Below are 22,739 nucleotides of genomic sequence, written 5' to 3' on the forward strand. Positions count from 1 at the left end.
TGCCTGAAGGCAGGACAAGAAGCAACGGATGGAAACTAATCAAGGAGAGAAGCAACCTAGAACTAAGGAGAAACTTCCTGACAGTGAGAACAATTAACCAGTGGAACATCCTGCCTCCAGAAGCGGTGAATGCTCCAACACTGGAAGTTTTTAAGAAGAGACTGGACAGCCATTTGTCTGAAATGGTATAGGGTTTCCTGCCTGAGCAGGGGGTGGGACTAGATGATCTTCAAGGTCCTTTCCAACTACTACTACTACTACTACTACTACTACTACTACTACTACTACTATATTAACAACTGCAGCAATTCACTTTAACAACGGTGGCAAGAAAAGTCGTAAAACGGGCCAAAATTCCCTTACCGTCTCACTTAGCAACAGAAATTTTGGACTCAACTGTGGTTGTAGGTCGACTACTATCTGTATAGACACACACACACTCCCCTCTACTACACAGAAAATCCCATAATGGCATTTCCCTCCCCCTGCTTAAAAGCTGTATTTCTCCAAATCCACCTCCGACCCAGCCATCTGCACTGCAGGAGAGGGATTGCTCTAAAACCACAACACAGATGGAGCACATCACCAAAGCAATGTGGCTGAATAATCAGTTCTTCAGCAGGATGCAAGCAAGGGGTAACTTAGCAGTCTTGCACTACTAGACTGAATGGAGCAAACAGTAAGAGATAAGATAACAGGGAAGCTAGGTGTGATTCTTGAGTCAGCTGAGCAACAGAGATAGCTACTGTTTCTTAATGCACTAACAAGATAGAAAAGTGATGGAAAGAGAAGACAGTTGCCTTCAAGAATTGCACGTCTACCTGCTTCCAAAGATTAAATTGGTCCTGTGGATTCTGACCCCGTTATCTAGCAAAGCCCAGAATGTGTTTCCAGAGCTCCCTGCAAAGAAATTGGTCCCTATGCAAGGAGACAGAAATCAATCTAGCTTTAAAGGTCTTAGTTATTAAAAATATGTAATTGATACTAGTTACTAAGTACCACAATAATCAGTATATATAAACAATCCTCTTTTATTTACTCCTCTCTCTTTTCTCTGAAAATAGCATCCGAAGCTGCATCCTGTGGCTATGTTTGCTGCTGCTGTTGTCCATAGAGCAGTGGTTCTCAACCTGTGGGTCGGGACCCCATTTGGGGTCGAACGACCATTTCACGGGGGTCGCCAAACAACGCAGTCCGCCATTTTTTCCCCCCTTTTCCTTAGCTGTGCTCCTCCCTTTTATTCTATTGGCTTTTGAAAGCCAATAGAATAGACTCTCTTGAATAGAGTCTAATTCTATTGGCTTTCAAAAGCCAATAGGAATTGTCCAGCTGTCTCTGCCCTGCTGAGCCCGCCAAAAGTCCCATTCTGCAAACGGTGCTGCACCAGTTGAGTAGTCCTCGACTTATGACCGGTTGAGTAGTCCTCGACTTACGACCGGTTGGGGGGGGGTCGCGGCATTAAAAAGGTTGAGAACCACTGCCATAGAGAGAATATGGTATTGTTAAGGTGGAGAGACTCTTACTGCAAAATACGTATGCAGGATGTGTCCCAGAACAGGGGCCATCAGATCTACCTGCATCACCTTGGCTTATTCTGCCAAATCCAACAGGTGTAGTCTCTTTATCCCATGGAAATTTCAGGTCACAGACCACTGCATAAGAACTGAAATAATCTGATTACTGTTTACATTACTGCTCTTTATATATAAATCATGCGCTGATACATCAATTGTGTATGTGTGATTTTTTTAAAAAAATATATGTTTTATTAATTTTTTTAACATAATCACCTTAATATTTGGTAAACAGTGCGTTGTCTGGGTTTACATTTAAAAAAAATTCATTAACAGTTAATGTCTATAATCTGTAATCCACATGATAACTTTACTTGATTTCCTCTTTTCCCCATAATGTTCTCTTTTACCAACCTTAATTTAATACAATTCTTGTTGTTTTAATGAATGATAATTGAATATAAAAGTTTTCTAATATTTCTACAAGTAATAATCACATCAATATAATATTCCTTTTCTATCTAGTCATTCCGGTTGTCTCATCATATATCCTGTTTACTGTTCTTGTTTACATTTGTTTTTCCCACAATGTTCTAAACATTTTTACTGGTTTTTCTCAAAGTTAATTACATTTAAATTTTTAAATCTATTTTTTCTCATGTAAGCCAACCCAATACCTTTACCTTTCTTAAGGAATAAATAAGACTAAAAAGAAAAAAAGAATAGGAATAAAAAAAATAAAAATAAAATGAAAAGATAGCATGCTACTTAAAACCCCTATTTCCTATAAGCTATATATGAACTTACCATTTGCAAGTGTGTAGTTTTCAATAAACTAAAGTGCATCTAACATTGTGTGAAGCTGACCATTTCTAAACGTTCTAGTTTCGGATTAAGGGGTAAACAAGCTCTGCACAATTTGAAGGACTATGTTCTAAGCTATTAATATCTCCTGAATAATAAGAGATATCTCTTTATAGAGATCTATACATAAAGGGAACTTAATTTCCCACCTTTTTATTATACAGTTATAAATCTTGATATGTTGTATTGATTCAGAATAATGATGTTTATATGATGCAGATCTTATTAACAGTATATTATTAGATAGTTTACAACTGTTTTTCACACTCAGCAACTTTAAGATGTATATGGAGACTGGGAGTTGAAACCCACACATCTTAAACGCTGGCAAGTTTGAAAAACGCCTGGCTTAAAAGATTGCAAATTGAGAAAAGAAAGAAATTCTATCAACATCAATTACAACTTAACATGTTATTATTACAAGCAAAAAAATTACTAGGCTTTTTCATCCAAAGTTAAATATGACATTAAGAAAAACCCTGCCTGTAATTCACATCAAAGTATTGATGACATGATAATGATTTATTATTTTGTGCAGCTAAATAAAGCAATCAGTTCATCAAAACTCATCCATTTTTTTTTAACTTTTAATTCATTCTGGACGCATGCAAAGTTAAAACCACAAAGGTGGGATTTCTGTTTGCGTCAGAAACATGTTAACTGCTTCAAGCTCAGAAGCCACGTTATAAGAATTTGTGTCCGATTTCTAAAACAAACACAGATTTGGAAAAAGTGTTTTTTCCTGGCACATGCAGAGCGTTGAGAACATCTTGCAACTCCTCGAAAAATCTTTTGCAAACACCTTTCACTAAGCAAATAAGTTATTTCAGTCTCATTGTTGGCTTCTGGCCTGGTCACCTTATCTGCACAGATAGCTGGCTTATCAGATACCAGCTTAACAGGTGGCTTTTGGGAAACCCGGAGTAAACAACCCTTGGACTAAAGGTTATCTTGCATAGCCCAAGAGCTGCAATTCAAAAGCTCAGAGGGAGCAAAATAGCCAAGCCATTCCAGATTAAAAATGGAAAAGAACCACTGCCAACACAGGAAAACGAGTAAGTAAACTGACTTAGGAGCGGGAAGGATGGCAGAAAAATGGATTTGCTGGGCATTAAATAAATGGATCGAGCAGCACTTGTAGAACTGGATTCAGAATGCTTTAAGATTTTAGGAAACTCCCTCCCCCCCCCCCCAAGCAAAGCCTTCCGGTTGACTCACACGCAGAATGGAAGGTTTATTTGGGAGAGAACATAAATTGTCCTACTTTGGGCAGCTTATGCGCTCTCTGGAGAAAGCTGCACTGCTGGGAAAGTTGGAAGGAAAGAGAAGACAAGAACAACTAGCAGCAAGGTGGGTGGACTGGATTACAATGGCTGTGGGGGCATCATTGGAAGAGCTGAAAGACCAGGTTAGGGGTAGATTGTGACAGACCTGAACACCATTCCAGACAAATGACTGTCCAATCTCTTCCTAAAAACCTCCAGTGAATGAACACCCACAAGTTCTGGAGGCAAGCCGATCCACTGATTATTTCTTCTCACTGTTAAAGTAAGTAAGTGCATCTCACTTACTCTGGCCCTGTCATGCAGAGAAATTCACTCGAGAAAGCAATTATGTTGGAAGAATTAGCGGTAAAAGGAAACCAGGCTGTCAAAGAACTTGGTGGGTGTGCCAAAGCTGATGGAGCATAGAACAACTCAAAAGAATTAGTGCACGGAAGATGTGGAGACACCCGGTCCACAGAATTGCCAAGAGTTGGACACAATGGAATGGATAACATCATGTAGTCCTTGACTTATAACCATCCGTTTAGAGCAGCGGTTCTCAACCTGTGGGTTGGGACCCCATTTGGGGTCGAACGACCATTTCACGGGGGTCGCCAAACAACCCAGTCCGCCATTTCCCCCCCCTTTTCCTTAGCTGTGCTACTCCCTTTTATTCTATTGGCGTTTGAAAGCCAATAGAATAGTCTCTCTTGAATAGAGTCTAATTCTATTGGCTTTCAAAAGCCAATAGGAATTGTCCAGGCTGTCTCTGCCCTGCTGAGTCCGCCAAAAGTCCCATTCTGCAAACGGTGCTGCACCAGTTGAGTAGTCCTCGACTTACGACCGGTTGGGGGTCGTGGCATTAAAAAGGTTGAGAACCACTGGTTTAGAGATCATTCGGAGATAGAACATAGAATAGAGTTGGAAGGGACCTTGGAGATCTTCTAGTCCAACCCCCTGCTTGAGCAGGAGACCCTAGACCAGGGGTTCCCAAGCCCTGGTCCGTGGACCGGTACTGCGCCGCGGCATGCCAGCAACCGGTCCGCACAAACAAGCCAAGCCCCATCCACGAGATGCAGGCATCACACAAAACCGCACACCCTCCAGTCTACGGAAAAACTTCTTTCCACGGAACCAGTCCCTGGTGTCCCAAAGGTTGGGGACCTCTGCCCTAGACCATTTCGGACAAGTGGTTGTCCAGTCTCTTGTTGAAAGCCTTCAGGGATTCAATGAACATCATCATCCCTGCCAGGAATTTTCTCCTTATTTCTAGGCTGGTTCTTAGCAATTTGAAGAGGTGTGAACTTCAATTCCCAGAATTCCCCAGCCATGCACTGGTTCTTCTGATTGTTTTTTTCCCTCCACTGTATATTCCTTCACCCCCACCCCCCTTCTCCAGAAAGCACCCATGCTTTCCTGAGAAAAACAGCAGGGGCGCACCTTCAGCCATCAAAAAAAAAAAAAGTTTAATGCTGTTTGCAGGAGTGACTGAGCTGCCTCTTATAAAGCTCCTTGGATTGTTTGTCTAGGCAACCACGCACTCATAATCTTATTCCTCTCCCCCCCCCCCCATTGCATTCTCAACCTTCCCTGCACTGTGTTTCAAACTAGGTCAGGGCATAGATGGAAGTGTGTGGAGGAGGACAGGAGGGGTGAGTGGGTGGAGGAATGCAGCTCTTAGGCATCCAGAGAGGGACACCACAACACCCAAACACACACAGGCACACTTTCAGAGTGCAAAAGAGACCCCCCCCCCTTGCAACGCATCTCAGACACTCTTTCAGCCCTGGTGGCGACATGAACCGATGTTCAGGAAGGCTCTCATTAAGCCAAAATGCCTTGATTCAGGCAAGCCACAGCAGCCCTTTCAGAAAAATTAAAAAGGAAATGCAAATAAATACCCCAGAGAGAACAAACAAAGCTGTTTGTGGGGTGTGTGGTTAATCCTGCTTACTGCATGCACCACGCCAGAGGGCAGAAGAGGGCTTCAGCGAATCAGCCGGTGCAGTCGCTCATAAATCACCTTTTTTCACTGCCATTGTAGCTTTGAACAGTCACTAAACCAGTGGTTCTCAACCTGTGGGTCGGGACCCCATTTGGGGTCGAACGACCATTTCACGGGGGTCGCCAAACAAGGCTGTCTGCCATTTTTCCCCCCTTTTCTTTGGCCACGCCCCTGGCACCCGGTGATGTATAAGTGGTTGGGGGTCACCACAACATGGGGAACTGTATTATGGGGTCGCGGCATTAGAAAGGTTGAGAACCACTGTACTAAACGAAAAGTGGTAAATCAAGGACTACCTGCAAACTGTTCTCAGCAGCAGAGTTTGGCCTGGGGAACAACCTGACTTGCTCCATCCTTATTTTGTTAGAATCATAGAGTCTGAGTTGGACGGTGTCTTAGAGGTCATCTAGTCCCCCCCCCTGTTCAGGGCAGGATTCACAAAGAGCAGCATTTCTCAACCTTGGCCATCATGTGTGGGCTATCACTCCTAGAATTCTCCAGCCAGACTCCATCTCCCGGAGAAAACGTCCCTTGCCCTTTGGTTCATAATCAAGGGAAATGATACGACACACAGGGAAAACAGACATAGGAACGAAAAAGAAAACAAATTTTGTTGTATTTGCTTGCCGTCATTTCCGATGTACGATCCTAACTGCAATACACCAGGGGCAGCCAAGGCTCTTAGAAGCAGCCCTGCACAGCCCACATCACCTCGGCTGGGAGATCAGAGACTATTTAGCAAAGCAATTAAAAAAAGGTCAACAGATTTCCAGCCCAGATTGCACCGGAAAATCATCTCTGCTATATATGATACGATCTTCATAACAGGCGTTTGGGAAGGAGCTGGTTAGAGAAAGAAAGTCACAAGCTTTTTGATCTTGAGCAATGAAACTCTTCTTGGAATGCTTGCAGCTATTTTGGGGTCAACCTCCTTCTTGGCTAATTTTAGCTGCTCGCATCAATAGGAATTGCCCTGTTCACCCTGTAAATGGGGGAAGGAAAAAAAAGATTGGGTTGGACTTAGTCAATCAATCTTCCCAGACCAGGATGCGAACAAAGACTGGAATCAAGGAAGAGTGAGACAGTTGCAAATTGGAAACTAGACAACAGATAGGAAACTGTAAGCCAAAATCTACTAAAGTGGTTTTATAGGGGAGACTTAGGCTTAATTGCAATTTGTGAGGGACTAGCATCCTGTAGTTTTTTGAAGGGAAGAGGCCTTCCCTCACCTAAGGATTATGGAGCTACCGCATATGGAAGGGCAAGAATATTAAACAATACCCCAGCTTTTCCTAAGCTGGATGCCTTCCGGTGGACTTCAACTCCCAGAATGCCTCAGCACGGCAACTGCTGAGAATTCTGAGGGTTGACATTGATGGATGTGGAAATTGCTATTGCTAGGATTGGGGCATTCTGGGAGTTGAAGTCCAAATGCCTTAAAGTTGCCAAGGTTGACAAACATTGATCTAGAACAGGGGTAGGCAACCTTGGCTCTTTTATGACTCATGGACTTCAACTCCCAGAATTCCTGAGTCAGCATGGCTAAGCATGGAAACCTCTCCCTTTCCCCTCAGCATGGCTGGCTCAGGAATTCTGGGAGTTGAAGTCCACGAGTCATAAACGAGCCAAGGTTGCCTACCTCTGGCCTAGGCCGCTTTATGACTCGTGGACTTCAACTCCCAGAATTCCTGAGTCAGCATGGCTAAGCATGGAAACCTTTCCCTTTCCCCTCAGCGTGGCTGGCTCAAGAATTCTGGGAGTTGAAGTCCACGAGTCATAAACGAGCCAAGGTTGCCTAATCCTGGTCTAGAATCTCACAAATATGACCTGGTGAGGAGGCAAAAATAATGGTGTCTGAGGGGGAAAGTTGACTTCCTGGTCAGAAGCCTGATCTGTGTTCTTTATTTTTGGAAGCTCTGGCTGGCAGGCCAGTTCTCTGGAGACTAAATCTGTTTCCCTGGGGAAGAAAAGACACTGAAAGCCCACGTCACTGTACCCTGATAAATATTTTCTCTTTTGCTTCCTTTTTTACCAAACACAAAAGCACCTGGGCTGGTCCTGAATTAAATTCCACTAAAGATGAAGAGTCCCTTCAAATTTTTGTTCCTCAGGTTTGTTTTAGGCCTTTTGCCTACAGACCAACGCAATGAAACCCTGCTTGTGCTCCCCAGCAACTGAAGTCCTTAACAAGGGGAGTATCAACATTCAGAGTAGAAGCAGCTTTTCCTGGGCCACAGACTGGATTTTTCCTTGTGGCCTTGCACTAAAGAGCACCAAGGAGACTCCTGCTGCAACACTTACTAAAAAACAAACACCTAACCTTCTCCTTGAAAGCCAACTCAAAAAGCTGTTGTTCTACCTTCTGTGCCAAATCTGAGCGTGGAAGGCAAACAAAAGTAGAAAAAGTAGAAAGTAGACAAAAGGAAGACAGATGGTAGATGAATCCCCACAAGACCAAAGCCCTTCTAACCCAGAATGCTGATTTGCATTTTGCAGACAAATTCATTCCTTACTTCCCTCTGCAACTCCTAAATTTCTCCCCCTTGTCCTGTGTTTTTTTTTTTTCTCTCCTTTACTTTCTCTTTCCATTTTCTTGTTTTCTGGAGTTATTCCGCTTTGATTTTTTTATGCAGTTTGTAAGGCACTCTTTAAAAAAAAAGCCTAAAGATTCAAAGTCACTGGCTGGGTGACTTTGCGTGAGTCCCTCTCTCTCTCTCAGCTCAACTCACCTCGCAGGGTTGTTGTGGAGAAAATCAGAGGAGGAAGGAGGAAGGTGTCTTAGACACATTCCCTGGGTTCTTTACAGAAATAATTAAGGTGGGGTAGAATAAAATGTAAATAAATTCCTTCTTTACTTCCTCTTTTACAGCTTGGAGTGTCAACCTAAACAAATAAAATTTATTTAGGTGATGGAGGAAATCAGCCTATTTGCCGATTTCCAGATCTTCATTAAAGCTTTGCCCACCCAACAAAGAGATCCTCCCTTTAAGGATTCATCAATACCCCATGGTTTAAGATGGCATCTGGTCCCAGTGGTTTGACTATCCCAGTCAAAACTTCAGTGTCCCTGCTGGGAGCTGTGCTGGAACAGAAGTCCTGCTCAGACATATGTGGATTTTCAATTGCCCTCACAAAAGGGAAAGATCTGTTTGAGTGCATTTTCAGCTGGCAATTCTCAAGAGCAAAACAGGGGAGGGAACAGCCAGGTTAGGAAAAGTTGGATCCGACAATAATAAAAATAAAGAGAACATGTGGTACATCCAGAAGGTGCTCAGCCTCACTTTGTCCATTCCAAAAGGAATAACTTAAATTATACCAGAAAGAAAAAAAAAAAACAGCCCCTCAAATGGGCACAGCTGCCACGGTGGTCTAGCCTGACCCGCCAAGCAAGCAAAATTACATCAAGGATGAAGATATGCTTAAACGTATAAATCTGAATCCGTTGCCAGACAAGGAGGGTGTTACCAGCATCTATCCCCATAAATACTAAAGCACAACTTAAGCAAATGTTAAAAGTTGCTCTGAATACAACTTTACAGGAAGCCTAACAGGAAACTTGTGTTCAGACAAAAACGCTTCCCTTATAAACCCCCGTTAATTGCTGCATTCGTGTACAATAAAACCCAATGCTTTCACTTAACAGAATGACCGGCTTGCATAACATACTAAAAACACCTGGCTGGGTTTTTCATAAAACCTTGAACCCCAGATTAAACAATCTCACTTTAGCCTAGTCTAGGGGGGTTGCAAAAATTCTACCCAAAGTCAGTCTTTCTCTCCCCCCCCCCGTGGTCTTCTATCCTTCTCCCCCTGCTGTGTGCCCAGATTCACGCCATCCTTGCAACTTTGAGCCAACTCAAGACACTTTGCAACTGGAAAATCTGTTGACTTTTCAATCCTACGACCCTCAGGAATTTTGGAAAGAAACAGAGCTGAGGAGGTCCCCTTCCACATGCTATTTCTTACCAGGCCCACATCATGGTACGTTGTGCTGCTATCCCTCGCTGGACTCAACTGCTCAGCTACAGCCAAGAAGACAAGGTGCGAATCAGGAAGCTGGCAAACTGACAAATGAGGCATTCTCAGCAAGTCAGCCTTCAATCTTACAGCACCAAAGTGATCTCCTTAAGCTGCTCACTGGTGGGCAGACGCTTTCTGTAAAGGAAATTTGGAGCTTAAGAACAACATGCACCTGGGGAGCCAGCGCTCCACAGAGAAGGTGTAAAAATACAGGACTGTGTCCTCATTACACGCAGACAAAAGAGAATAAAGTCGGAGAGGGACGTTTAATGTCCTGAATCCATCCACATGAAAATAATGTTTAGTTTATGAGATGTATTTTAATTTCTGGGTCTGGACACAGAATCTAATTATAGTGATATGCAGGTTATTGGGGGGAGGGAGTAGAGGGACCCCAGAGCCATTACAAATAAAAATAAAATACAGCGCACCAAAAACAATGCTCAACACTTATGACCTTCTTTTGGCTCTGCAATATTACAACATTCGATCTTTGCATCGGAACAAAGCAGATTCCAAAATGTGAGGAATTTGAAACACGTCCTATCAACACACTGTCCCAAATATTCTGGAACCATTCCAGGCTCAAAATGTCACTTTCAGATTCAAAACAGAGCAGTTTTGAGCTCAAAAACTCTTCCCGAAGGGTCTGGAACTTCTCAGTGGGATAAGAACATTCTGTTCTAAATCCAAACTTGCTTGAACTCAAAGACATTTTGCACAGCCCTAGAAAATACCCACTAAGTCTCTGCTGTTGAAATGAGCAACTGTGTGGAAAGAGAGACAGTAAGAAATAAATGCATTTATGGAGCTCTTGTCTCCCATTATTTTAGTGAATTTTCTAAATACCAAAATATTTTAAAAGTTGCGCGATAGGAGGCAGCCAAGAAGCCTAGGTCTTTGTTTCGTAAAGTGGATAGACATTAAATCTAAGAGTTTGTAGTTTCTAGAAAGTAGTTCCCTGGCCTCCAATACAACAAAACGTCTCGTCCCAATGACCGACCCAGATTGGATTCCATAACATTATCCTGGGACACGCAGATTCGCCTTCATTCATTTCTCGGTTGGCGGCTAGCCATTTCTGATGCTTCAGAAGCCATTGTGGAAGGTCTCAGTTCCACTGGAGAGAACATGGTTGCATAAACCAGACCCCATGTTCGTTGCTGGGACCTCTCCTTAAAAGCAAAAGGAAGCAAAGTTGTTGGCTAGGACAGTTCTCTTTCCCTGCACCTACAAGCTGCATGAATTCAAAAAACTGTTTAAGTAAAACAGAGAAGCGAAAGCCATAAAGAGGGGAGGAATGGCAGCGGTGGCTTTGTGGAGCCTGTCAAGATGGTCTTGTTGTTAATAATAATAATAATAATAATAATAATAATAATAATAATAATAATAATAATAATGTTGGAAGGGACTTTGGAGGTCATCTAGTCCAACCCCTTGCTCAGGCAGGAAACCCTATACCAAGGTTGAGAACCCCTGCCCTATACCATTTCAGACAAATGGCTGTTCAGTTCTTAAAAACTTCCAGCGTTGGAGCATTCACCACTTCTGGAGACAGGTTGTTCCACTGGCTAATTATTCTAACTGTCAGGAAGTTTCTCCTTAGTTCTAGGTTGCTTCTCTCCTTGATCAGTTTCCATCCGTTGCTTCTTGTCCTGCCTTCAGGCGCTTTGGAGAATAGCTTGACTCCCTCTTCTTTGGGGCAGCCCCTGAGATATTGGAACGCTGCTATCATGTCCCCCCTCGTCCTTCTCTTCATTAAACTAAAGTAGACATACCTAATTCCAGCAACTGTTCCTTATATGTTTTAGCCTCCAGTCCCCTAATCATCTTTGTTGCTCTTCTCTGCACTCTTTCTAGAGTCTCAGCATCTTTTTTACATCGTGGTGACCAAAACTGGATGCCGTATTCCAAGTGTGGCCTTACCAAGGCCTTGTAAAGTGCTATTAATATTGTTGAAACAGAGGACATAAAAGGGGGTACCATTCCCTCCCCAGGAGAGGGGCCAGGTAAGAAACAATAGGAGTGCTAAGCCTCTGAAAATTAATTTAGCATCCGGAAGGAAAGAAAAAGGTAGTAGCCTCATTCTACAGCTTTGAATCTAGGAGGGGAGCAGGAGGCAGGTCTCAAGGCTTGGCTGCTCAGCTCCGAGCCTATTCACCGTACCTGGGGCCTTCCTTAATTCCTTGTGTTTTTAGAAAAAGTTAAACAAAGGGCTATTCACGGCTGATTGCTATGAAGCAAGCTCCCTGGCCACAAAAGCGTCATTGCTCCTTTCCCGGGCTCTCAGCCACCAAGGAGGAAGGATTTTGACACCAGATTTTTGACTCTGGAAGAAGATCCACGTGGCAATGCTCAGATTGCCCTAAGCAGCACCCAGCAGAGGTTCCCAAGGGCTCTATGTCCACCTGGAAATTTCACCAGGCCCCAAACCAAGCTACGGTAGCCCGGTCTTTAAGTAAGAGCCCCAATGTTGGAGGTGGACAGGAGTCTTATAAAATGTGCTTTACTTTTTTATTATATAATAATTGATTATAAACTGATTTGTTTATGATATGTTATTAAGGTTTAAAGGGAGTTAAGGTTTAAGTATGATTTTATTGTTGTATACATTGTTAAACTTGTTTAGCTTATGATTAATATATTTGTTAACTTAATTAGATTATGTTTAATATGTTTGAAATACCCTGTATTTGGCTCCGGGAAGTCGGGGGCTGGGGGTTGGGGGGAAGGTAAATGGGTTTATTTTGTAACTTTCAATAAAACGTTTTAAATTAAAAAAAAATGTGCTTTACCAGAACACAGGAAACACCACGAGCTCAAAAGGATAGCCCTGTACCAGGGGTTGTGTGTTGCTGTTCTCTCTACATCAGGGATAGTCAACCTTGGCTCTTTTATGACTTGTGGACTTCAACTCCAAGAATTCCTGAGCCAGCTAAGGTGGCTCAAGAATTCTGGGAATTGAAGTCCACCAGTCATGAAAGAGCCAAGGTTGACTACCCATGCTCTACATCCTATCCTAAACCAAACAAGGCATGGAATATTTCAGAGAGATATCAAGCCTTAAATGACAAGGCTTTTAAAAAAACCACGACATATTTCTTTTCCACCAGAAGGCAAATTTGTCCCGATTTAGGAGACCAGCATCTGTTGACCTTGTTCCCTCTCGTAATGGAGGACAAAGCTGGCTTGTTCAGTCTGAGAAACCCTCACTAGGAAGATTTCAAAGTCACCAAGGCCATAAAGTTTCTCAAGTCTGGCAACTTTTAAGACACGCGGGCTTCAATTCCCGGAATCACAGCTGGCTGGGGAATTCTGGGCGTTGAAGTCCGCTTACTTTTAAATAGTTACGGTTGAGAAACGATGTGCCCTCAACATGGTTTGGAAGAGGAAAAAATTTCGGGGCACCAGAGAAGAAAAGCTGATTAAAAACATAACAAGAAGGATAATCTTGATAATCTGTTTCTTTCTCTCAAGCCAGTCTCTTTCAGTCAAAAAATTCCTCCTACTCATGTATGGAACATTTTTCTATTGGTGATTTATTAAAAGCCATAATGGTTTATAGGGCGGGAGATTTGGGCTGGTATCTCCCTTTAAGAGGAGGGAGCAGTGAACCCTACAGAGGTTTTATTTATTTACTTACTTTATTTATTTATATTTCTAAACTGCTCTTCTTCCTCAAAGAGGGGCTGTTGCTAAACTACAATTCCCAGAAGCCCACCTTATGAGTCAGGCTAGGCCAGGGGTAGGCAACCTTGGCTCTTTTATGACTCGTGGACTTCAACTCCCAGAATTCCTGAGCCAGCCACGCTGAGGGGAGAGGGAGAGGTTTCCATGCTGAGCTATGCTGGCTCAGGAATTCTGGGAGTTGAAGTCCACGCGTCATAAAAGAGCCAAGGTTGCCTACCCCTGGGCTAGGAGGAAACTCCGGCAATCCCAGTCCGACCATTAATGTCAGGCTATCTACTCCCCCCTCTGTGACCTACAGAGGATCAGAATGGGACCGCTTGCTGCAGGACAAGCAAACAATTCAGTTTAATTTAATTTCAATTTCGTGATTTAAAATAAACCATTTTTGCTGTTCACATTTCGTTCTGTCCCTCCTTTTGCACTTACAAGATTCTATCCCAGTGGTTCTCAACCTTTCTAATGCCGTGACCCCATAATACAGTTCCCCATGTTGTGGTGACCCCCAGGTGGGTGTGGCCACCAATAAGAGGGAGTAGGACAGCTAGGGAAAAGGGGAAAAAATGGGGGACAGCATGGTTTGGCGACCCCCATGAAATGGTCATTCGACCCCAAATGGGGTCCCGACCCACAGGTTGAGAACCACTGTTCTATCCCATCATTTCTTTGATATTAGTGTTGCACCCTGCAGTGAGTTGGCCATGGAAGTTGGCCGTAGCAAGCTGGCTGTGGCAAACTGTCGCAGACCCCAGAGGGTTGGGTATAAGGGTCTTTCCTCAAAGCCCCCCCACTCTGATCCTCCAGGCGTGCAGCAGGCAACTGACCTCAGCCCATCAGCTACAATCTAACCCAGTGATGGCAAACCTTTTAGAGACCGAGTGCCCAAACCCGCAACCCAAAGCCCGCTTATTTATCGCAAAGTGCCAGGGCCACATCAGCATTGTGGTGCCCTGGGGGGGGGCGTGGCCCACTGAGTGGGTGAGGCTGTGGTGGTCACGGCAGACTGAGTGAGCGTGGCCGGGGTGGGCATGGCCACCTTGTTGTTGCTCGTGGGGGGATGCCTGTAGGGGCTGGGCAGGATTGGGGGAGATCCAGGGGGTCTCTGGTGGGTGGGGCGGTGGGCAGGAGGCTCGTACTGCGGGATGAGGCAGGGGGTAGGGCGGGGGTGCCATTGCTGCAGGGCAAGGCGAGGCAGGGGTGGCTGCTGCCTGACACCATCAGCCCCCGCACACAGAGGCCAGCGAGCGCATGGGGCATGCTCTACCACCTCTACTTGAGCTTGCTAGCCAGCTGCTTCGCCTCCTTTGTGCTGGGTGGGGCTGCCGTTTCGGGTGCCAGCAGTGGCCTAATGGACCTGTGCAAGTTGGCGGCGGTGGCGGCAGGTGTGCCCACAGAGAGGGCTCTGAGTGCCGCCTCTGGCACGCGTGCCATAGGTTCGCCATCACTGATCTAACCTCCAATTCACAAAGGAGGGCTACAACCTGACACAATCCCCCATGTCTCCTGCTGCCGTTGCATGCTTCCCCTCAAAACTGATGCCATTTCCTTGCCCAGGGCTTGGCCTGGCTGGCTGGCCTGAGCAATGGGCTATTCAAAACTGTTTGCACAAGTTCGAAGGCGCTACCTTCAAAAGCTCCTTTTATAGCAGAAAGGGGTGTGTGTGTGTGTGTGTGTGTGTGTGTGTGTGTGTGTGAGAGAGAGAGAGAGAGAGAGAGAGAGAGAGAGAGAGAGAACAGCAAACACAGTACACAGCCAAACTCTACTCCAAACAGGAGCAATAAAACGTTGAGATTTGTCCTGAATGGCCATAAACCCAGCTAGGAAGTGTTACATGAGTATTTTCTAATCAAACTTGTAAAGGGACCACAGGAAGAGGGAACAAGGAGAATTGGAAGAAAAATGTAAGCTACCAGATTAAAGACGCTTGTAGGCAGGGTATGGCCCACAAAGTCGAATTTATTTATATCTTGCCTTAATTATTTTTATAAATAACTCACGGCGGTGCTTGGCACGCTGTTTAAGATTACCTATTTGTACTTCTCGCTGATTCACAGTCACAGCTCACATCTTGTGTTTTCCCAATGGGGCACAGGGGTTTTCTTAGCCAGATTTCTGCTGACTGTCTTTCAAGCAACCATGGCTCCTTTATGGCCTGTGGACTGCCAACTCCCAGAGTTCCTGAGCCAGCCTGCGCTTTAAACGCTGCCAGCTGCTGGGTTCCTCTGAGAGGGGAAGATGGCGCAAGAATCTACCCCACTGCCAGGATCAGAGAATCAAATCTGGCTGGTCAAAAGGGAAGATTTTATTTTGTGTGATGGGCAGCATTTAAGCCAAGATGCAGCCTCTTCTGTGTGTGGTGCTAGAGACAAGCCTACATCCAGCATAGGGACTAATGGCTGAGATGGATCGAGGGCAAAGAGACCCGTCTGATGCCAGCCTGCACAGCCCCCCCCCCCAAATTTCAAGGCTGTGCAATGTCCCAGTTTCTCACATTCCTGATCCCCTCAGGGACAATGTCTCTGCTCCAAAGAAATATTTCTGCCAAGAGGAACAAGACCAACCCATCCCAATGAACTGACATGCCCAAGTGGCACAAGAGAAGAGAAAAAAAACCAGACATCTTGTCCCAACGGGCACAGATGGATTTGCAAGACGGCAAAACAAAACCCCACCCCACCAGTTCTGCCCAAAGAAGTCAAGAGGACTAGCAACTCACAAAGCCTATTCTGAAGCCAGCCGGGAACAAGAAGCATCTTCAGCCAGGAGGGAAAATACCAAGAGAAGACAAAAAAAAGCAGCCACTAATGGCCATAAGTCAAACCACTGGAAAGCAGAGCAGACTACAGAATAACAGAATTGGAAGGGAACTTGGAGATCTTCTAGTCCAACCCTGTGCTCGACAGGAGGCCCTATACAGGTAGTCCTCAACTTACAATAGTTTGTTTAGTGACCATTACAGCTGCACTGAATAAAGTGAGTTATGGCCGTTTTTCACACTTACAACCGTCGCAGCATCCGCACGGTCACGTGATCAAAATTCGGACTCTTGGCAACTGACATGTACTTATGAGGTTTCAGCTTCCCAGATCACATGATCCTTTTTGGCGACCTTCTGACAAAGTCAATGGGGAAGCCAGATCTGTTTAACAACCGTTAAACCTGGCAGCGCTCTTCCTCCTGTCCGAGGTTTTCATTGTTGTGAGCATTTCTGTTGAGGATTGGCAGTGGGGGTGGGTGGGTATTTGGTTTTTATTTCCCCCCCCCCACATGTGGGTGGTTGCAGCAGATTTTGGTCACTTCACATGACCCTGGGACACTGTGACCGTCATAAATATGAAACAGTTGCCAAGCATCTGAATGTAAATCACAAGACCCTGGAGAGGCTGCAACATTCCAGCTGATCGGCGCTTCTTCTGGGCTCAGCAGAAGCGCCAGGATCAATGTTGAGCTCCAGCTGGAGCCTGGCGCTGATTCTGGCGCTTTCACTGAGTCCTGATAGCACTGCAGCTCCAGCCATCTCTCGCTCAGGCTTTGCGGTGCTGCCACCGGTTCAGCTCATTCCCCTCCCCCGTTACCCCTTTTCTAGGATTCGCGTACCACCTGCCAGGTGCCAATGTACCACAGCTGGTACCCGTACCGCTGGTTGAAAAGCCTTGTGTTAGATTGTTAGATAACCTTTACTGTCATTTTTTACTGTGGGCACAATTGGCACACATTAAAAAAATGAAATTTATTCGTTTCCTCTCAAAGTGTACACATACTGTACATAACACACATTTAAAACATACTATATACAACATATGTATAGGCCTACATCCTTACATATAAGTAACATATAAATATTGTTGTGTGCTGCCTGCATCCCGCGAATGGGGCTTTGCTTGTTTGTGCGGACCAGTTGCTGGCATGCCGTGGACCGGTACTGGTTCATGGACCGGGGATTTGGGACCCCTGACCTATACCATTCCAGGCAAACGGCTGTCCTATCTCTGCTTGAAAACATCCAGGGATGGGGCACCCACAACTTCTGATTCCACTGATGAATTGGTCTCACCATCTGCAACTTAGCCCATCAACTCCAGGCTGAGCCAAACTGGGCAATCTCCTTGCAGGAGTCAGCTTGGCCAGGTTGAGGGTCCCTCCTTCAGCAGAAATTAGGACACCCAAAACTTGAACAGGATATTTTCTACCCCCCTCCCTTGTTCGTGTTGATAATTGCAGACAAAGCAGGGATTGTGCAAAGAGAAACAGCAAGGAAAGGACTGGTGCCAATTCTCTGGCAATTCCTTCGCCCAACCCGGAGAGAAGACACGGTTTTTAAGGACGGATAAGCATCAGCTATGACACTGGTGGAACACTTTAAAGACACACTTACTAGTATCCTCCAAATTATTTAAAGGGGTCTTGATGTCAGCTTAAAGGAAGAGGCAAACTTCCCCAAATTTTATAATGGTTCTTCTCTTCCCCCCCCCCCCCCACTTGCACATTCATATGTCTTGGATTGCAAGAAAAATTAATTTAAAAAGTAGATTTTGGGCATCGGTGGGAAACCCCCTCTGATGCTGAAGTATAATTCCTAAATTTCTTAACTTAACCTGGAACTGGAGAAACAGATAGCATAGCACGTTTCATAATATCTGGATTGAATTCATTTGCAGTCCCAGACCAAGGAAGCACAAAATCCAGAATTTAAAGTACAGGCCCACCATTAAAACCACCTCTGAAATGCACATACAAACCAAAGCTTCATGCACACCCTTGCAGTTGCCATTTGACTTTTTTGACCCCACCCTGCAGACAGCCCTGCCAGGCATCTAAAAATGGCTGTTTTATATCTACTTAAAGAGTTCAGCATTCTTTGCCAGCTTAATTTTATATATATAAAAAGCAAAATAGGCCACGCAGCTGGCAGAGATTACTCCGTCCCTTAATATTTGCCAACACTCACCAGGAGGGATTTCATAATGCCACCCAACTGGACAGAATTCAAGTTTTATCTGTTGTAAAGAGCAATTCAAAATTAATATGTTTTGTCAATGAGGTTAGGAGAAAGGGAATTCTCTCCTTGAGAACCGGCGGAGCTGAACTAGGCCTCTAAAGTCACGTTTTGCTGAGAAGCTGTTCTCCCAACCAAGAACCAAGGAAACTAACTTTTATTTCTTTTACAAGCCTTACAAGAAAACCAGTCTGGTCTAGCGGTGAAGGCCTTAAGCTAGAAAGCAGGAGACAGCGAGTTCTAGTTCCACCTGGGACACCAAGCCAGCCACATCTTCCCAGCCCTAGGAAGGAGGCAATGGCAAACCACTTCTGGAAAACCCTTGCCCAGAAAGCTGCAGGAAGTTTTCTAGGCAGTTGCACTGACTCAAAGGGACCAAAGGAAAAAAAATAATAATGCTCCAGTCAGTAAACAGCCTCCTGTGCCCATGAAGGGTCTCTTGCATGCCCAAGCAAAATTCCACACTTGCATTGTCACAACAACCCTCGAAGGTAGGCCAGCTTAAGCAAGGCCACCCCAGGATTAAGCAGGGAATTGGTGCAAGAGTTGCAGGCCCGGTTGTCTGGATGCAGCTCGCCCAGGAAGGGCGGATGGGCAATGCAATGCAAGGCTTTCCTGGAAGGCGACCCGAGGACCAGCGCTGGCCTCCCTTTCCTCTTCCCGCCACACCTTCTTTCCCCGCCTGCTCCGCCTTTGCGCCCGCAGCCTCGGGGCCAGGGCCGGCCTCAAACGACCCACTTCTCCTAACCCCCTCCGAGTCCGCGCGAAGACGCCCGCAAGAGAAAAGGAGCCTCTCTTCCTCGGGGTAACCCGCACTCCCTTCTCACGAGACGGGAAGCCCTTCCCTGCCCGACACGCGTCTACCTCACCCCTCCCCCCGGGGTTCCGACGACAGCACAAAGCCAGGCACCCGCAGAGGGTTCGGCAAGCAGGTCGTCTGCCCGAATCCGCCCCTTCCGACGTACATACAAAGGCGGCGGCGGCGGCGGCGGTTCCCTCAGCTCCGCAGCTTCCTCGGGGCAGCAGCAGGATAAGGACCCTCCAACCCGCCATCCCGAGGCGCGGCTGAGCCCCGGAGCTCTTTTCCCGGCTCGCGAGTCACCGCCGCGCATACCGCCCCATTCCCACGAAGCGGGCGACACGGGGACGAGGCGACTCGCATACCTGCCCGGCGGCGCGCGATCGCCTCTGCCCCCCCCCCTTCCCCTCCCGCGCTGCGCCGTCACTCCCGGCGGCTCGCGATCGCCCGGCTCAGGCTCCGCCCCCCTCGGCAGCCTATGAGCGGCGGCGGTCCGGACCCCCTCGCGCCGCGATTGGCTCCTTCCAGCACCGTCCCTGCAAGGCCGCGCCCACCAGTAAGAAAGGGGGCGAGCCGGCCTGGGAGAGGAGGAGGAGGGGGGGGGGGAAAAGCTCCTTTGCTCTTAAAGGGGCCGCTGCCTGCCGACGACCGGGTGACTCCCCGGAGGCTGTAGCTGGCCGAGCGGCTCCTTCTCGGGCAGAGTCCCCGCTAAGGCAGGGGCTGTAATGCAACGCCCCGACCAGCGTGCAAAAGGTCACAACTCGGATTGCCGAAGTAAACCCAGCTGAACGCCGGGCGGTTGCTCCCTTCCTCCTCTTGCAGGATCCCTCGCAAGGGATTGCTCCCCCGGCAATGGGAGACGGGCAGAATTGGCCCTGAAAGGCTCCGCAAAAAAACCCCTTCCCCCCTCCCCCCCAAAATTGAAAGAATACCCGAGGCTGCATTCTCACGACACTCTTGTCGCGGGTTAAGTGTCCCGCGGCTTGACACGCGCTCGGCTCAAGTGCGCTGGCGCTCATCTGGCACGCGAAGCCTCGGGGCGCTCGCAGCTGGCTTTCCCCAGTCTGGGCTCGCTGGGATCAGAAGCGCCCGGCTGGGTCAGGGCGGGTGCAGCACCCGGGCGCGGCTGCCCTCCGTGCAGGCTTGTGTGAGCGCGCAACCCGGCGGCAGCCTCTTGTTCGTAGATGCTCCCTCCTTCCCCGCGAGACGAGAAGCTCCATCCCTCCTCCCGGGCCTGCGCCCCGGCTGAGTGGCTTCCCGGATGTTCCCGCTTATCGTGAAATCTTTGCATTTCCTTGTAGTGTGGACGCCTTTGGGGAATCTATCCTGGGAAGTAACGCAATAAAACGCTCGCTGGGTAAACCCGCTTCTGGCCTGAAATAGTTTTGGCCAGGGCGAACTGAATCAGAATCAGAATAGAGCTGGTAGGGACCCTTGGAGGTCATCTAGTCCAACCCCCTGCTCAAGCAGGAGACCCCCACGCCTTTTCAGACAAGTGGCTGTCCAGTCTCTTCTTAAAAACCTCCGGTGATGAAGCACCCACAACGTCTGAAGGCAAGCAGCAGGAGGAAAACTTTGGGGAGATTGCCACTTGGCAGCCTCGAAATAATAAACATGCAGCCTGGGATCCTGCTGGGCTGTGAAACCCTCCAGCCTTCTAGATAACGGGTAATGCAATTTAAATATTTACATATATAATTTACCACGATTAGCCTAGCAACCTTTTAAAGTTACAGTGGCGCAGTCCTCACATTTACAACCATTGCAAAGCCCCATGGTCGTAACTGAGGCCCTTGGCAAAGGGCAGCATATTTATAATAATTGTAGCATTCTGGAATCATTTGGTGGCCTAGCTGGCAAAGTCAATAGATTTGCATAATGACTGCCTGATTCACTTAATTAGTGAGCTGCACGGCAAAAAAAGGTCATAAAACTGGCACAACTCACTTAATCACCTTAACTATGGAATTTCTGATCCCAGTTGTGCTCTTGCTGCATTTATTTATGAGACTTATATACCGCTTTAAGTGCAAGCACTCTCTAAGCGGTGTACACCAGTAAGCAATGTATATATATATATTTACATTGCCCCAACAATCTGGGTCCTCATTTTACCTACCCCGAAAGGATGGAAGGCTGAGTCAAACTGCATGAGATTTGAACCGCTGACCTGCTGAACACAGTCAGCTAAAGTGGCTTGCAGTACTGCACTCTAACTGCTGCGCCACCTTAGCTCATTTCAGTATATACATAATTCCTGAGCTAGGATGCTCTACGCAGCATAGTAAATAATTCCTTAAGCAGAAGAAGCAAAGCTGCTTCGTTGGAACCCTAATATAAATCCACAAATTCTTGTCCCTCCTTTTTTAATCTTGTAAAAAAAATAATAATCAAATAATGGGCAGGTTGCCTTGCAAAGCTGCAGCTTCTATCATAGGTGGTTTTCTTTTTTTCTTACCTGGGACCCCATCTAGGCCATACAAAATAAAAGGGTTGCTATACAGTAAGATGTGGCTTTGCTTGGAAGGTCATTTGAGGTGAAAGGAAGAAGGCATGTTTTTTAAAAACTAGGGGTGCATGGCAGCTGGCTACGGGTACCTGCAAATGGGCCCTGGTCCAAAGCAGTTGCCTGCAGACAAGTCACACAACTCTTTTGCTCCACCCCCTTCAGGGCCAAGGGAGATAATTTGCTGCCTTGACAAGACAAATTGTTGGCTTCCGCTGGAAGCCACAAAGCAGGAACATTCTTATTAAGAGATCCCTGGAGAAAGTCCTACTGTGCAGGCACATCCCCAGAGGGCAGATGTTCTCTGGCGTTCCTGCCGCCTTTTCTGTCTAGAATTGGGATTTTTTTCCCCCCTAGGTGTCCTTTTCTGGGTGCGTCACAAGTGGAATCGGATGGATCCAGGGCCAGATCTTTGGCTGAGGTTTGCTTTGCGGCGCTGGCTGGGGAATTCTGATGAAAGTTGAAGAAAACCAGTTCCAGATAGCATCTGGGAACGCCTGCTGGAGGCTGTTCATCGCTGAATATGACTTTGTAAGTGGTGATAAGCCGCCTGGGAAAATCAAGGGAAATCATCAAAACAATTAAAAAAGAAAAATTAGAATATTTCGGACATGTGATGCGACACCCAGAAAAATACGGCATACTCCATTTAATACTCCAAGGAAAGATGGAAGGCAAACAAGTTTGGTCCAGGCAGAAGAACATCGTGGCTTCAAAATCTAAGGGACTGGTTTGGACAAAACTCAGCAGCACTTTTTCGTGCGGCTGCTGATAAAAACAGGATCGCCAACATCCGATAATGGATGTGGCACAAGAAGACAGCTATGCATTTTGGCAAAATGTATAAAGATGAAATAATGGGAATTCCTAACGGCTTTATTCTCTTCCATTGTTATGTGCAAAAAAACCCCAAAGTTAAACTAGACATGCTAAACAATAGTGCGGCACAGACGTTTACTGGGAGCTACGTGGTTCCTTGAAAACAAGGGGCTTTATTTTACAGGATTGCACATAAAAGTTGCATTTTCCATCCCAACTCTCCCCCCCCCCCAAGTATCTATTGCTATTTGAGGTGTGAAAGGA

At 46.3% G+C, this 22,739-nt stretch overlaps 1 protein-coding gene across 7 annotated transcripts in view; it reads right to left on the reverse strand.

Annotated features, from left to right (window-relative positions):
• GRAMD2A (GRAM domain containing 2A) overlaps window positions 1–20,351 on the reverse strand; it is a 37,127-nt gene extending 16,776 nt beyond the window's left edge. For 3 of the 7 annotated variants that reach the window (XM_039339577.1, XM_039339575.1, XM_039339574.1), the window contains exon 1: window positions 19,321–19,508. In XM_039339577.1, the coding sequence (XP_039195511.1) occupies window positions 19,321–19,463 (143 nt within the window). In that variant the 5' untranslated portion in view covers window positions 19,464–19,508. Of the gene's footprint in view, window positions 1–2,321; window positions 2,397–9,614; window positions 9,804–19,316; window positions 19,509–20,082 lie in introns of those variants that run through there. The other 4 variants (XM_039339579.1, XM_039339578.1, XM_039339576.1 and 1 more) reach the window with 4 other exon arrangements.
• Between the last annotated feature and the right edge of the window lie 2,388 nt (window positions 20,352–22,739).

The sequence above is a fragment of the Crotalus tigris genome, unplaced genomic scaffold (assembly GCF_016545835.1).
Source record: "Crotalus tigris isolate CLP2741 ecotype Arizona unplaced genomic scaffold, ASM1654583v1 scf7180000017735.2152567, whole genome shotgun sequence".
NCBI lineage: Eukaryota > Metazoa > Chordata > Lepidosauria > Squamata > Viperidae > Crotalus > Crotalus tigris.